General features: G+C 36.1%; 1 protein-coding gene and 1 long non-coding RNA gene across 2 annotated transcripts in view; one reads left to right on the top strand and one right to left on the bottom strand.

Annotated features, from left to right (window-relative positions):
• The window catches only part of LOC128211278 (nuclear pore complex protein Nup85-like), a 61334-nt gene extending 45397 nt beyond the window's left edge, over nucleotides 1-15937 (bottom strand). Inside the window, exons 1-5 of the mRNA XM_052915888.1 lie at nucleotides 15885-15937; nucleotides 8868-8967; nucleotides 7538-7636; nucleotides 5985-6045; nucleotides 5323-5393 (exon numbers count right to left, since the gene is read on the bottom strand). Coding sequence (XP_052771848.1) covers nucleotides 5323-5393; nucleotides 5985-6045; nucleotides 7538-7636; nucleotides 8868-8967; nucleotides 15885-15917 — 364 coding nt within the window. The 5' untranslated portion in view covers nucleotides 15918-15937. The remainder of the gene's footprint in view (nucleotides 1-5322; nucleotides 5394-5984; nucleotides 6046-7537; nucleotides 7637-8867; nucleotides 8968-15884) is intronic.
• LOC128211282 (uncharacterized) lies at nucleotides 3316-4640 on the top strand. The gene is made up of 3 exons (XR_008257255.1): nucleotides 3316-3393; nucleotides 3603-3675; nucleotides 3894-4640. It is a non-coding gene; the product is annotated as an uncharacterized LOC128211282 (long non-coding RNA).

Genomic DNA, 15937 nt, shown 5'->3' with positions numbered 1-15937 from the left:
TGATTTTTATTTTATCATCTGTGAGACAGCCCCTTTAATTGGCGACCGAGTATAGCCTATGCGACTAGCTGCCCGTTTAACTCAGTTGGCAATAGCGCCGTGCTAGTGTTCCTGCAGCCATGAGTCTGAGCCCCACACCAGGCACACTTTTCTTCTCAGGTTTACCATACCATGCACAATGATTTTTAATGGAAAACAAATGTTAAATATTGAAAAAATCAATTTCTATGTAGTTTTGAGGTTCAATATTTAACAAGCATGACTTATATATATCTGATGCAACATAAAAACGTGTAATTAGGAGTTGAACAAGTTTAATGAAAAGAATATTTTATTAGATTTCTAGTCAAAAAGCATAAATTTAAGCTTTCCCGGAAATGTCGTAAAGCAAAAATAATATGTTTGAGAGTCAAATTTATCGGGACTTCCCAATCAACAATGTCTTATGGATTTGTGTTGATTGCAGCTATTTTTAAAATGATTTATGCATTTTTGTAACCGCGAAAATTCATTATTTTTCTAAATAACATTCTTATTTGACAAAATATTTTAAGAATCTCTCAAGACATTGTTGGATAAGTATTCTGTGGCATTTTGACATAATGACGAAGTACAGTACTTATGTCGACAGACTTTTTCTTAATATTATAATAATGTGAATGCTTTTTGACCCATAATCTGTTAAAATCTTTTTTTGTAAAATTTGTCCAACTCCTAAATAACCCCAAACATGTCGCCAAGAATAAATGTTTCAGCCCCAAAAAAGATCGTTTCTCAAATCTAAATAAAACATGCATTTTCAACGTTTTAGTTTTTGACCTTCTCCACCCACTTTGGAATGGATGTTGATAGGGCTACCGTTTGCATCACTTTAGCTTGTTCATTACGTAAAAACCAATGTTATGTCATTATGGTGTCCAAACGGCAACGTATGAACGATTGATGTATAATTCTTAGTTCAACTCACCGTGAAAACAACGTTAAATCCGTGTTATTGCATCATGATATTGATATATGCAAATCATTGTTTACATCAACTGTCGTAAAATACGCATAAATACATTTATCTTAATTATTTAGATATTCGGATTAGACGGTATTTTTTAAGATGTGGGGTAAAAAAACAATTGTTATGACAAACCCTGTTCGTGTTGTATTATTATTGCAGAGTTATGAAATATAATTTCCGGTCAAAAGAAGTACTCTTTAGACGTGTATTCATAATATTTCCTTTTATGGAAGTGCCGAAGGTGGATTGTACATGTACCTCGGGTATTTTCGTATTGATTTTCATTGGTTAACGGAGGTCAAACCCCGCCCTAAACATGTACAATTTGCTTGCCGGCATGCACGCGCTTTATATGAACAATGTAAGACGAGCTTTTCTGGTTCTCATTTTCACGGTTCAGTGGTGCCCAAATTTTTTAATACCTATCACTCCGGCAAAAAAGAAGTAGTCCCTTGCATACATGTACAAAACGTAAGAGGGCTTGTACAGACAAACGCTTCGCGTTTGTCTTCAAGCCCGTATAAGCCTCATCAGTGTAATGCATCAACTTGAATACAATGAAGAATAAAGTAAAACATAACATTTAAACTGAGTTCTCAACGACCAGATACAAAAATCAAGTTCATATAATTATTTATAATATTGACTTGAGACATTAACTACCAAAATAAAAGACACTTGGCATTAAATTGAATTTCATTGTGCAACATGAAACATTATGTCATCATGCTTCAAAACTTTCAACAGATTTGAATAACATATTTCATATTTGAAATTTAATATTTCATAAATTTTTGCTATAAGTAATGTATGCTCCAAGATAAAGTGAATACAAATGTCAGTGGTAATGCTTTAAGGACATAATCAATCCATATATTCTATTGAAATGATCCAGTTTATAATAGCAGTTTTCCAATCCATTTTAAAATGGGTGACATGAAAAGAGGAGTCAATGCCCATTAAAATGGTATGCAATATGTTGGTATAAATTCATTGTCTTTAGACAAACAAGCCAAATCCAATGTCACATTCTCGTCTTTTTCTGTAGTCGGAACCTGTACAGCAAATTCCAATTTTTAGTGTGTCCCCGTGTAAACAGGTCTACACACCTCAATATTTAAGTGATTGTATGCTTCAGTATAAAGAAAATACAATTCCGTTCCGAAATATCACAAAATGACAAACGCCACGATTTTATGAAGAACAGTTTCAGTCAAACTAAATCCACTTTAAAATTGCGTAAAAGGCAGCCATTTTCCTTACAAGCGCTTAGATGATGAAATCAAGCAAGTTTCAAGTTTTATTTTCATCATGGCATATAATATGCATGTGATATCACAAAACAATGAAACATATTTCAGTTCACATCATAAGGATTAAGTGCCGGCTTCCGCCATCTTGGAAATTGTGCGCGATAATTTTTTGTAGGTTTAATGGTTTGCAGCTGACACATATTTCAATACAAGTGTAAATAGGTTAAACCCTCTCAGTTCCTTGTTTGGATTTAGAAAAGGTGTATCTAAACCTGCCATTTAGCATGTAAATACGCAAAGACTGATCGTAAGAAAAAAAGTAAGTTTTATTTCGGATATGTAACAAATAAAAAGACAAACAATGTCTAAAATATTTGCATTATATAGTCAGCAAAATGAGTCTCCTGTTATCTCCCATTAGTTTGGACCAATAACAAGCATCTGCCAATAAGAAGAAATCAAGAGTTCATTGTAGCGAAACAAGGCAACTGGTCAAGTTAATTTGATGGTTGTCTTGTCACTTTTATTGGGTGTTGGGGAATTCTTTTATGACAAACCAGAATTGTGTATGACCTGGTCCAGACCGGCAAATTGTTAGTTTTTGAACAGGGTTGTTTCAACCCTGTTCAGTGTAGCCACAAACTCGACACTCACAACAGAAAATTCTTATTAATAGTAACAAATGTCGCCAGCCGATTTACCACTTAAAATATAGTTTGAAAAAGTGTAGACTATTTAAATTGCAAGCTATGTTTCCAATAACCGAGGTAGATTTGACAAAGCAAGAAGCAATCATAACGCAATATCTATTTAAATAATTTAATCTGTTGAACATTACAGTAGTATCCCTGTGCCAAAAAATGAATGAACATCGAAACGTAAACAAAGAATTACTATCCAATCAAAGTGCATCATTCAATCACGTGACACAATGATGAAGCAGAATGAATTTACACTCGAAGAGAGATAAACCTGTAATGAGATAATGCAGTGAATCAGATTTCTCTCCCTTGCGAAGCAAGAAATTTCAAGCTTGATTGATTGTCATGCACAGTTGAAGTCTACAGAGATGTTTGTTTTACTTTGTTTTAGAAAACTTGATTGTTTTACTTGGAATCTGATGTTCTGATGGTTAGTATTGATTTGCATTTGTAGTCTTTAGTGTTTGTCTTGGGTTAGCAATGGATTGGAATGATCATTATTTCATTTAGCAGCATTTATATAGTTTTGTCATGTATTTTTATGACATCAGCAGATTTTGTATTTAAAACGAGAATGGCAGTTCCGTGATATTCTTTTAGCCTCTTTCCATATACTAATACATGTGGGTTTGGTTACAGATGATAACATGCATGGATAACAGAAGTCACCATGGGAGTACAAGGGAGTAAGAGTGTTGGATTCCATAAATCAGTAAGTTCCATGTCAATGTTTTGTTTTATGATGTACTGTGTTGTTGTTGTTGTTGTAATCGCTTGAATTATATGTGTGTTTTATATGCTTTAGCCATTTAATTTAATCTGCCACTGCACACGATTAAATTATATAAGATATTAAGACTCTTTACGATGTTAACTTTATAAACATGTTATTATTCATTATCTTATGATTGTTTATATTTATATTTTCAGGACGCTCCTATATTATATCTACATTCAATAATGTTGAATATAGAGATATTGAAGCACACTGTGTTTGTTGTTTGAACATATGGTAACCTGGACATAAAGACCCACCCTGGCTTACGAAATACAAATGTATTCTCATATTAAAACCTGGAATGACCTAGAAAGCAACAATGGTCTCATTGATCTCAATGATCGCACAGTTTTCCTGCTGGAAACATCATGTGATAGGCCACGTGGGAATAACAAACTTACTTTATTTTATATATATATATGCACTTTTTATAGTGTGCTTATAGACGGATGTTTGTGCATTTATTTTTGAAAATGGAATTTTATTGAAATGAATCAAGTTCTATTTTTGCTGGTTTGGTGAAAATATGAGAAAATATCGAGGATTTAATAACTTTTTGAGGTGTTTCATCTACAATTGTTTGAAATCAATTATTTAAATTTTCATCATTTTAATTAAGAAACTATTTCTCTTTAATCTGTTGTATTTTCGAAGTTGTTTTGTGAATAACAAGGCAAACATAGGCACACTCTTTCAAATGAGTAAAGTTTGATTAGTATATATATACTCATATGTAACACCATATAATGGAGTTCTGCTTGGATTGGTTACATTCTCCATCCTTGTTTGCCTTCTTACACAGCGACATTAATCTTATTGTCAATAAAATATTAATTTTTCATTTACCATCATGCTTCAATAAACCTGGGGCGGCTCCTGTGGTTGTTTTACACAGGGACTCTTAGATTCACTGTGCAACATATTAGCACCCTATTAATACACACATGATTCGTGTATCATAATGGTGAAAACCCGTATAAAACCCTGTTCATGCAGCGCTATCAGTGCTTTGATTAGAAGAGCTGCCACTACCTTAACCTATGACCCACTGTCCTCAAAAACAAAGCTTATCTGCTGGTCATTACCAATCTGCCTATCAAGTTTTCACAAGATATTAATACCGTGGAGACGGACGGATGAACAGACAGTATCAGTGCGCCAGGTATATGTAGGCTGAAATAGCTTGGTGGGGCACCCCGCTACCCTATTCCGGCACCCTGCTGCCTTTTACTTCACCCTGCTGTGCCCTTTTGTTTGACAGAGTCAATTTTTAGAAATAAGTATGAAAATAATAAAAATATAAAACATTGACACAAAATTTAAGAACACAGCTTAGGTAGTCATAACAAACTATTAGTATTGAAACTAATTACAACACATACACGATAAGAATTGAATATTGGCCATTAAGCACGCATTAAGGCTCATCATAGCTACCTGCCCTTTTCAAATCTTAGCTGGAAGGCTGCGGTATGATAACTACATGCCATCCTTCAGTGGCATACATACACATTTTTACAGGCTCTCTTGAGGAACATCCTTGGGAAATTAACCTACTTTAAAAATAAAACAACTATTTACCAGCCATGCTGTAGACGTCAAGACTGCAGGCCTTCAAAACACTCCGATACTGCTTACTTGCCTTCACCAACCTAAACACACAACCAAATAATACAAAATCAGACATAAAAGCCGGGCTATACATTTTTATTAAGATTATCAACATTTTCTACTTGCACAAATAAACTATTCATTAAACAAGTTTTTTTTTACATTGGGCGCAATTTCAAACACTCAAGGTTTAAAGGGACTAGACACCAGATGATACCTTTGCAAGAAAAGAAGAAAATAGTCATACTCTTACCTAAAATTGATATCATTGTGTACAATGCGTTGAATCTTACTTTAAATATTTATGTATCACATCGCTTTTGACACATGTATCTCTCACATGCTTAAAATACACTAAACTGGGAAACCATTATGCGCTATTTTTAAACTGGTAGACTCATCCAAGACATTGACAAAATATTATTTTAACCATGTAAAATTATGTATTACCAGCCTCATACTATTTTGTATTGATAATTCTAGGCTTGTTTTGAGGCAATACTGTGTTTGCTGTTTTAGGGACCATCCTGTGTCCAGTTGAAATCAATCATACTACTGAATTCCTTAATTTGATTAAACATGTTCTCATCACTGTTCAAGATATACTAGAATAATTACAGAAAACTACTTACAGCGGCTTAAGTCCTGGCCCAGTAGACTCAACTGCCTGGTTTTGAAGTGTGACGAATATATCTGTAAAAAATATCCAAGAATAGTAAGCATACATCATCAGAAAGCATACATGATTCCTCATTTTTTTGGGAATTAATTTTACCGCCTGTGCTTGCAAATTGGAAAAAAAAGTTGACTTTGGGAAAAATACAAAATCAGGCCAAAATAGCTTAAATAATGGAAAATATACATGTTTTAACTTGTTTATGCATACATTATGCTGTGTAAGAGTAAATATTGTCTAGATTTTGTTTATAATTCAAGAAACTCATTGCTTTTTTATTCAATAATGTAATCTGCGTTTATCAAATTGGGAGAAAAAATTGGGGAAAAATGGACAGTTTTCGCAAGGGGAAACGGCCTTTAGAAGGCAGTAAATTGCTAAAAAAATCACTGTAATTGTATTCATAAATCAAGGGAAAACTCACGGGTTGCAAAAAAACATGGAACATTTTATTTAGTTATGATATCTTCACACACAGAGGCTATATATATCATACGTATTTATTAAACTTCATACTCTGAATGTAATGGATCTAATTGCTTCAGTAACTAGCTATTTGTTTTATTTAAGCCAAATGTTAATCAGATACAATAACCCTCCGCGATATCAGTATGTTAGTTACCCGCAGTTGATATAACTGGGATTTCCTATGCCGGATTGCCGGTACACACAAAATGTAAAAAGTTTACTTAACAGTAACACTATTGAAATTTATATAGTAGATCAAAAATTTTATTATTTCTAAAGTAACATGTGTCTTTTAAATCAGTACAATATTGTTTGTCCTGTAAACTATCTGGGTAAAACCAGAATGTTTGCAATTTTGGGCTATAACATCACTATCCTAAGGTCATGAACTATAATGAAGTTTATCTTTTTTTCTCCCACCTCAGATAAGTAGATCAAATAATTTAACCATGCTAGATATTCTTATCTTGCCCACGGGCGAAGATAAAATGCCCGTATGGAACTTCTTTTAATGGTCACCACATTGTAATTACCTCCCATGTTGAAGACTGTCGTCAGTAGCATCAAGGAAATCTTGTCTTATGGTAATATTTAGAATGCTAATTAATTATTTTTGCTTCAAATGTCACCATAAAAGAGTTTTCAAGCACCATTCAAGAAATAATGCTTCATTCTCCTTAGAACTATTCAAAAAGACCGATTTGACTATAAACATTAACTGGATCATTGCGCACATATCCATGACAACCACTTGCTATCGCATATCCATACGCAATTATTTTCACTAAGCACAAAAGAGTTCCAGCAAAAAATACATTTTCATTTAATTTTGTTAAAATGAGGTTGGAGAAAAAGCATCTACCATAGCCGCTCATGTAAGATCGGTTCATCCTGACCCTCGCGCAGAGTGTTTTGTGGAAACTCGGTAAACCTCGTTTCCACAAAACACCCTACGCTCGGGTTGGAATGAACCTATCTTACACTCTCGGCCATGGAAGATACTTATAATCTTCTCTTATCTCAGAACAAGCCAGAACTTACTGTGTGTCTCATTGACCAGTTTCCTAGTAACAGTGCCATGCATGTCTGTCTCCCATCGCACCTCATTGATCACGGATACACCACCACCCTCGGCATGACCTACGAAAGGCAAACAAAAATAAAAATGGGGCGTTAGGGTAACATCTTGTCCAAAAACATTTTGCTTTTTCATATATATTTTTTATATCTCTTTATGTAAGGACGTTGTTGTCATTTGTCAGTATACAAGTATTTTAGTACAGAGATGCCAATGCAAATTTGTAAAAAATGAGGAAACCAGTACAAATATGAAAAATATCCCCATCACACTATGTACGAAACATCATTTCACGTACAGATTAGATAAAATGCAACAATTTTGATTTAAAGTTTTGTGGCCAAAACAAGAGGGAATCAGTTGAAAAGAGAAAAATTGTTTAGATCAGGATTAAAAAATTTAAACTACATATTGAAACACACACACACATAAAAAATTTTTTTTATATTTTTTATATTTCTTGAACCAAAGGATAATTTATAACCGTAGGTAGAGTCAGGTAAGTCAACTTTCAACAGCAATAATTAAAGAAGAGCTGTCAGTAGACAGCGCACTAGACTATTCTCAGTGGTGGTACGCAAACTTTAACATAAATGGTACGCAAACTTTAACATAAATTCTAAATCGCAAAAGGGGCATATTTCTGTCAAAAGGCTTGATAGAGTTACCTCCTCCCATGTACAGGTTGGGGGCATGTTGGTGAACAAGCGTGTGAAGTTTCAAAGCGAGATGTCAATGGACTTTGAAAATATTTGAGGTGGTACACAAACTTAAATGTAAATTCTAAGTAGAAAAAGGGGCATTATTTTGTCAAAATGCTTGATAGAGTTACCTCCTCCTGTGTACAGGATAGGGGCATGATGGTGAATAAGTGTGAAAAGTTTCAAAGCCATATGTCAATGGACTTCGAAAATATTTAAGGTGGTACGCAAACTTTAATATAAGTAATTACGCCGACGCTTGGGTGACTAGAATAGCTCTCCTTATTCTTCGAATAGTCGAGCTAAAAAACTTTCATATGCTTCTACAGCCATCAAAATGAAAATTGTCTTTAACTGGCCTGAAAAACTAAAGTAAATAAACGTATCAGAGAACCCTGATTTATTCACAAGCCCGGGCTTGTTTAGTCACGCCATTATTTTGATCACTGCTTCAAATGCTGCAGTTGTGTTAAAATTTAGAACATTTACTTTTAAATATTCTACAAACATATAGCATATACATGTAGCAGGATACATTGACAAGAATTATTCATTGAAAGTCTACAAGGGAAATTATCAACTTTGTTTTTACCAGAGTAGAGTGGTCCTCTTTTGCCAGGGAATACAAACAGCTGATTGCCCAAACCCCAAGTAGCTTGTAGCCCGGCCGTTCCACTTGTGTGCGGCAACTCCTGTAAAAGAATTGTTGAAATTTGCATAGAAACATTATACTGATTGGTCACTATTTATACTTATAGTCATGAAGATGTCTTTACTGATTGGTGGCTATTTAAAGTCATGAGAATATCATTACTGATTGGTGGCTAATTATAGCTATGAGGATGTCGATCATCAAAATGGCTACCAGAATGAAATGCAGTGTACTGCAACTGCCTGGAAAAACATGCAATTCATTAATGGCATTTTGTTAATTTTTTAACAATGATCGTGAAATTTATTACAACATTCAAATAATCACTCTCGTTGGCACGATGACACGTGAGAGTGTGGTCTTGTGTTGTGGGGGAACCCGATCACCCGGAGGAAACTCACTTGTCCCGCTTGGTGACCATGAACCAAACTCACATACACCCAGGCTGAGAATTGAGCCTGGGTCGTACATTGTAGATGAGAAGAGAGTGCGCTAGCCACTGCCCTAACCAGACAAACATAATGGCATTTATGGAAGTTAATGCATTGCATACTAAGTTTGATAGCATATTTATCTTTCAAGTATAGGTGTTCTAGAAGATAACAAGAGCTGTCACAGTATGTGACGAATGCCCCCGAATGTGACATTGACCTATGAACAAGGTCAGTACATGAAAAGTTAAAGATCAAACAAATACATATGGCAAGTTATTTTAAATTGCCTCTGAGCATAAAAAAATTCCACCCATACTTGACAACCTACATTCTTATGTCCTTATATTCAGCATTCCATTGTGAATAAACACAAAGTGTATCTTTCACCTTAGAGGTAGGGACATGGGTCTTGCACGTGACACGTCGTCTTGGTATGTCGAACACATGTGGCAAGTTATTTTAAAATCTGTCCATACAAGAAAAAGTTACAGCCCGGACATAACAACCAATACTCTGTATCCTTATATGCAGCACTCCATTGTGAATAAACACCTAAGTGTGACCTTGACCTTAGAGGTAGGGACATGGGTCTTGCATGTGACACGTTGTCTTGGTATGTCAAACACATGTGGAAAGTTATCTTAAATTCTGTCCATACAAGGGAAAGTTACAGCCCGGACACGACAACCTATACTCTATGTCCTTATATGCAGCATTCCATTGTGAATAAACACTAAGTTTGACCTTGACCTAAGAAATAGGGACACAAGTTTTGCACGCAACACGTCGTCTTGGTATGCCGAACACATGTGGCAAGTTATTTTAAAATCTGTTCATACAAGGGAAAGTTACAGTCCGGACACGACAACCTATACTCTGCATAATGTCCTTATATGCAGCATTCCATTGGGAATAATCACCAAAGTGTGACCTTGACCTTAGAGGAAGGGACACGGTTCTTGCATGCGACATGTCATCTTGGTATGCCGAACACATGTGGCAAGTTATTTTAAAATCTGTCCATAATAATCTGTGTTATTGAGTCGGACAGACGGACGGACGGTCAGATTTTAATATGCCCACCTTCGGGGGCATAATTATGCTGTTTAATAATTACCAGTGTGACCTGAACACCGACATTGAGTGTTTTTAAGAGAACCAGTCTTATGACCCAACATAAACCTATGAGCAAAGCACAATTAAAAAAAGATTGACAAATTACTGTCACGATAATCATGATGTAATTTCACCTGTTGACATATAGTGAGTTATAGCTGAAGAAGGAAGGGTGCTTCACCCTATTCATTTCAGATAGCTACCTTATGCAAAGTTATGCCCTCAAGGGGACCCACATGAAAACTCTTCTGCCTTCATAGAATTAAATGCTTAAGATAATCAAATATTTCATTTGATGTAATTAAAACTTATAAGATATTAAAACACACACCTATGTAAGTGACATTTGAAACCCAATACATTTCAATTAAGCGTAATTCCTAACACATTCTGTCAAATTAAAAATGTTGATGTACTCCAGTCCTATACAATGTGCCCTTTTCTCCCTTAGCACCCTGTCCCTTTTCTGCAGCAGCCTGTCCCTTTTCTCCCTTAGCACCCTGTCCCTTTTCTGCAGCAGCCTGTCCCTTTTCTCCCTTCGCACCCTGTCCCTTTTCTGCAGCAGCCTGCCTTTTTCTCCCTTAGCACCCTGTCCCTTTTCTGCAGTAGCCTGTCCCTTTTCTCCCTTAGCACCCTGTCCCTTTTCTGCAGCAGCCTGTCCCTTTTCTCCCTTAGCACCCTGTCCCTTTTCTGCAGCAGCCTGTCCCTTTTCTCCCTTAGCACCCTGTCCCTTTTCTGCAGCAGCCTGCCTTTTTTAAAAACCTGGCTATAACCCTATTTAAAAAGAGCTTCAGAACACAAAAAATGAAGCACGGGAAAGATAACGATGATTGTAGTAACAAGAGCTGTCACAGTATGTGACGAATGCCCCCGAATGTGACATTGACCTACGGACAAGGTCAGTACATGAAAAGTTGATCTTGCCTTTACGTGTCAAATACATATGGCAAGTTATTTTAAATTGCCTCTGAACATAAAAAAATACCACCCATACTTGACAACCTACATTCTTATGTCCTTATATTCAGAATTCCCTTGTGAATAAACACTTAGTGTATCTTTCACTTTAGAGGTAGGGACATGGGTCTTGCACACGACACGTCGTCTTGGTATGTGGAACACATGTAGCAAGTGAATTTAAAATCTGTCCATACAAGGGAAAGTAACAGCTCTGACACAACAACCTAAACTCTATGTCCTTATATGCAGCACTCCATTGTGAATAAACACTAAGTGTGACCTTGACCTTTGAGGTAGGGACACAGGTCTTGCACGCGACACGTTGTCTTGGTATGTGGAACACATGTGGCAAGTTATTTTAAAATCTGTCCATACAAGGGAAAGTTACAACCCGGACACGACAACCTATACTCTATGTCCTTATATGCAGCACTCCATTGTGAATAAACACTAAGTGTGACCTTGACCTTTGAGGCAGGGACACGGGTCTTGCACGCGACACGTTGTCTTGGTATGTGGAACACATGTGGCAAGTTATTTTAAAATCTGTCCATACAAGAGAAAGTTACAGCCCGGACACGACAACCTATACTCTATGTCCTTATATGCAGCACTCCATTGTGAATAAACACTTAGTGTGACCTTGACCTTTGAGGTAGGGACACGGGTCTTACACGCGACACGTCATCTTGGTATGTGGAACACATGTGGCAAGTTATTTTAAAATCGGTCCTTACAAGAGAAAGTTACAGCCCGGACACGACAACCTATACTCTATATCCTTATATGCAGCACTCCATTGTGAATAAACACTAAGTGTGACCTTGACCTTTGAGGTTGGGACACAGGTCTTGCACGAGACACATCGTCTTGGTACGTGGAACACATTTGGCAAGTTATTTTAAAATCTGTTCATACAAGGGAAAGTTACAGCCCGGACATGACAACCTATACTCTATGTCCTTATATGCAGCATTCCATTGTGAATAAACACTAAGTGTGACCTTGACCTTTGAAGTAGGGACACGGGTCTTGCACGCGACACGTCGTCTTGGTATGTGGAACACATTTGGCAAGTTATTTTAAAATCTGTTCATACAAGGGAAAGTTACAGCCCGGACACGACAACCTATACTCTATGTCCTTATATGCAGCATTCCATTGTGAATAAACACTAAGTGTGACCTTGACCTTTGAAGTAGGGACACGGGTCTTGCACGCGACACGTTGTCTTGGTATGTGGAACACATGTGGCAAGTTATTTTAAAATCTGTTCATACAAGGGAAAGTTACAGCCCGGACACGACAACCTATACTCTATGTCCTTATATGCAGCATTCCATTGTGAATAAACACTAAGTGTGACCTTGACCTTTGAAGTAGGGACACTAGTCTTGCACGCGACACGTTGTCTTGGTATGTGGAACACATGTGGCAAGTTATTTTAAAATCTGTCCATACAAGGGGAAGTTACAGCCCGGACACGACAACCTATACTCTATGTCCTTATATGCAGCACTCCATTGTAAATAAACACTAAGTGTGACCTTGACCTTTGAGGTAGGGACACGGGTCTTACATGCGACACGTCGTCTTGGTATGTGGAACACATGTGGCAAGTTATTTTAAAATCTGTCCATACAAGAGAAAGTTACAGCCCAGACACGACAACCTATACTCTATGTCCTTATATGCAGCATTCCATTGTGAATAAACACCAAGTGTGACCTTGACCTTTGAGGTAGGGACACGAGTCTTGCACGCCACACGTCGTCTTGGTATGTGGAACACATGTGGCAAGTTATTTTAAAATCTGTCCATACAAGGGAAAATTATAGAGCCGGACGGACGGACGGACGGTGCGATTTTAATATGCCCACCTTCGGGGGCATAAAAAGCAAATCACGATCATAAGTGACAATAATGATATCATTCAATATATACACTTCCAACATCGCAATTTTTTATTGCATTGATACTTTTACTATACCCTGTGCTTACGCCACTGCATTCATTTCTATAATTTGTTCAACATTCCCCTGCAAGTCAATGCAGCATTTATACAAAGTTAATTAAGAGAGCTGTTTTCAATTTTTCGCAAAAAGAGAAAAATGCCGAAGCTATCCATTAATAACATAATGAGTGGAGTTATTAATGTCATTGAGTTTGACTGCTGCTAATAGACACAGTTACCAGTAAGATATTGATCGATAATCACTTGTTACGTTGGGCATTCATTACTCTTGACATGTGTTTATATACATTAGGCAAAAAAATTTAAAATGATTTGGTTAGGGATACATCCTTTTCAAAAACAGGTAGTGCATTTGTTTTATTTTAGTTTTTTATTAGGCTTTATATAAGAACATAATTTTCATCATTGGAGAATGGTGTTAACTGTTAAAGCAATATTGTGTATAAAGCATCAAAAATTTTAACTACATATTAAAAAATCATTAAGATGCAGTTTTATTCCCAAATAAGATAAACCAAATGTAATACATTTGTTTTAATTAACCGAAAAGGATAAATGAATATTTAAAACAATGGTTCCAGGGCTTGACGCTTATTCTAATACTTGGTTGCCCTTTGGGCAACCACCTAGCCATTTTCACTTGCCCGAATGGATTTTTTACTTGCCCAATTTTTTGGGGCTCATTTTGTTGTTTTAATTCACATCAAAACCCATTTTCAGATTCAACCTACACATCAGAGCTTGATGTATTTGAATTAATTAAAAGGTAAACAGTCAATGCAACATACAATGGCACAATTCATATAAGAAATGGAAATGAGATCCTGACAGAGGCTTAATGAAACAAGAAGAATTGACTTCAACATAGTTTTACAATGGTATAATATTTTCATGAAAAACAACAGAAATAAACGGCCTAACATTCAGTAACATAACACATAACTTTTATGTGAACTTTCATCATTTTTAGCACAAAGCAAAATAAAAATTAAAATAAGCAATAAGCACATATTAAAGCACTAGGATGAAATAAAATTGAATTATAAGAACGAACAGTCAACCTCTTATTATCTTAGCCTTGTAATCTTACATTTATTTTGAACTAAATTACAATTTATCGCAATGTAAAGTGAAATCGTGAAGTTCCAAAAACCGAGCATCTGAAAATTGGCGCAGTCCGAAAAAAAGCCAAAAGTACCATTCTCGCTCTCTTTGAGTCCAGGAAAATTGTTTCCCCAAGAATCGACCCAGCGTCAATTTCGTTTCTTTTCATAGCTGGTCTTTTTCTCGGATGACATAGCCTTTTTTTCGTTTGAAACATTAAAAAAACTTGACAGTGTCGACTGTTGAAACGCCATTTGGGTTTATTGTGAGGGCAACTGGAATGCTAGCAATATGGATTTGGTGCAGCTCACGTGATTGGACAACGGATCTAGACGGAATTACTCGAGCTCTATCGGAAAATATTTGGCAGTCTTCGCCATCGTAGTTTCGAATGAAAATGTCAGAGGAGCTCCGTTTGACCCGATTTTTCGAGTCAATAACCAATGAGTGCATTAGTTTCTGTTTAATAAATACTCTCCAAGAAGGAGAGTACAGACTACTATTTTTTTTCCAGAAAAGTCGCCAATATGATGAGTTTTTGTTACTGCCCGATCAGACAGGTAGATTCTAAAAACTACTGCCCACCTGCAAAAATTACTTGCCCCGGGCAATCGGGCAGTGGTTAATGTCGAGCCCTGGGTTCTCATGAAGGAGACCATGTTTAATTTAAATGATAGGTGCAGAAAACGTAATATTTCTATATGCCACCTGCATGTTTTCTAAGTTGTACGGGGTAGCACCAGATGAATTCAATGATAAGCGTATGTCCACGTTGGCTACCAAGGAATATATAGCTAGGATTTATCTTTCTGACACAATTTCTTTCATGAAGGCAACTCTTTTTCTGCAATGTACGACCACCAACACCAAATTCTAAAAAATATTAAATTAAAGTGCCTGTCACTAAATTAACAAGTATCAAGTGTATAAGTATATAGAGAATTAGTACCATGCGATCACAAAGGTGAATTGATTCGTCAAAAGTACAAGGAGACCATAGGCGACAACCAAGCCATTTGGCATAGCCAATAAACTAGACGAACAACAACAATAAATTAGTGTTTTTCTTTCGCCTCAATCTTCATGACAACTGTTTTTTCAGATAACCTCATGTAATCCTTCTTGAATTTATCTCTTCCGAAATCTTACAAATCATTGCAGTTGCCTTTCATATCAAATACTAAAATGTGTGAACAACTTGATCCTTTTTCCGGATACAATTATTTCGGATATTTCAAACAAAGTAAAACAAATATGATAAATAGTTTGAAAATGCCGGTCGGTGACTCTTGTCAAGGATACTTGCTAAGGATATTCAGGTTAACAATTTTAGCAGTTTTTAAGGCTTTTAAGTACAAAAACGGTTACCAAATAATACGGATCTCTTTCGCGCTCGGCCATTTTGATTGAAGAGCTTTTTT

Source organism: Mya arenaria, chromosome 2 (genome assembly GCF_026914265.1).
Source record: "Mya arenaria isolate MELC-2E11 chromosome 2, ASM2691426v1".
Classification (NCBI taxonomy): Eukaryota; Metazoa; Mollusca; class Bivalvia; order Myida; family Myidae; genus Mya; species Mya arenaria.
This window is presented reverse-complemented; position numbering and strand designations above follow the sequence as displayed.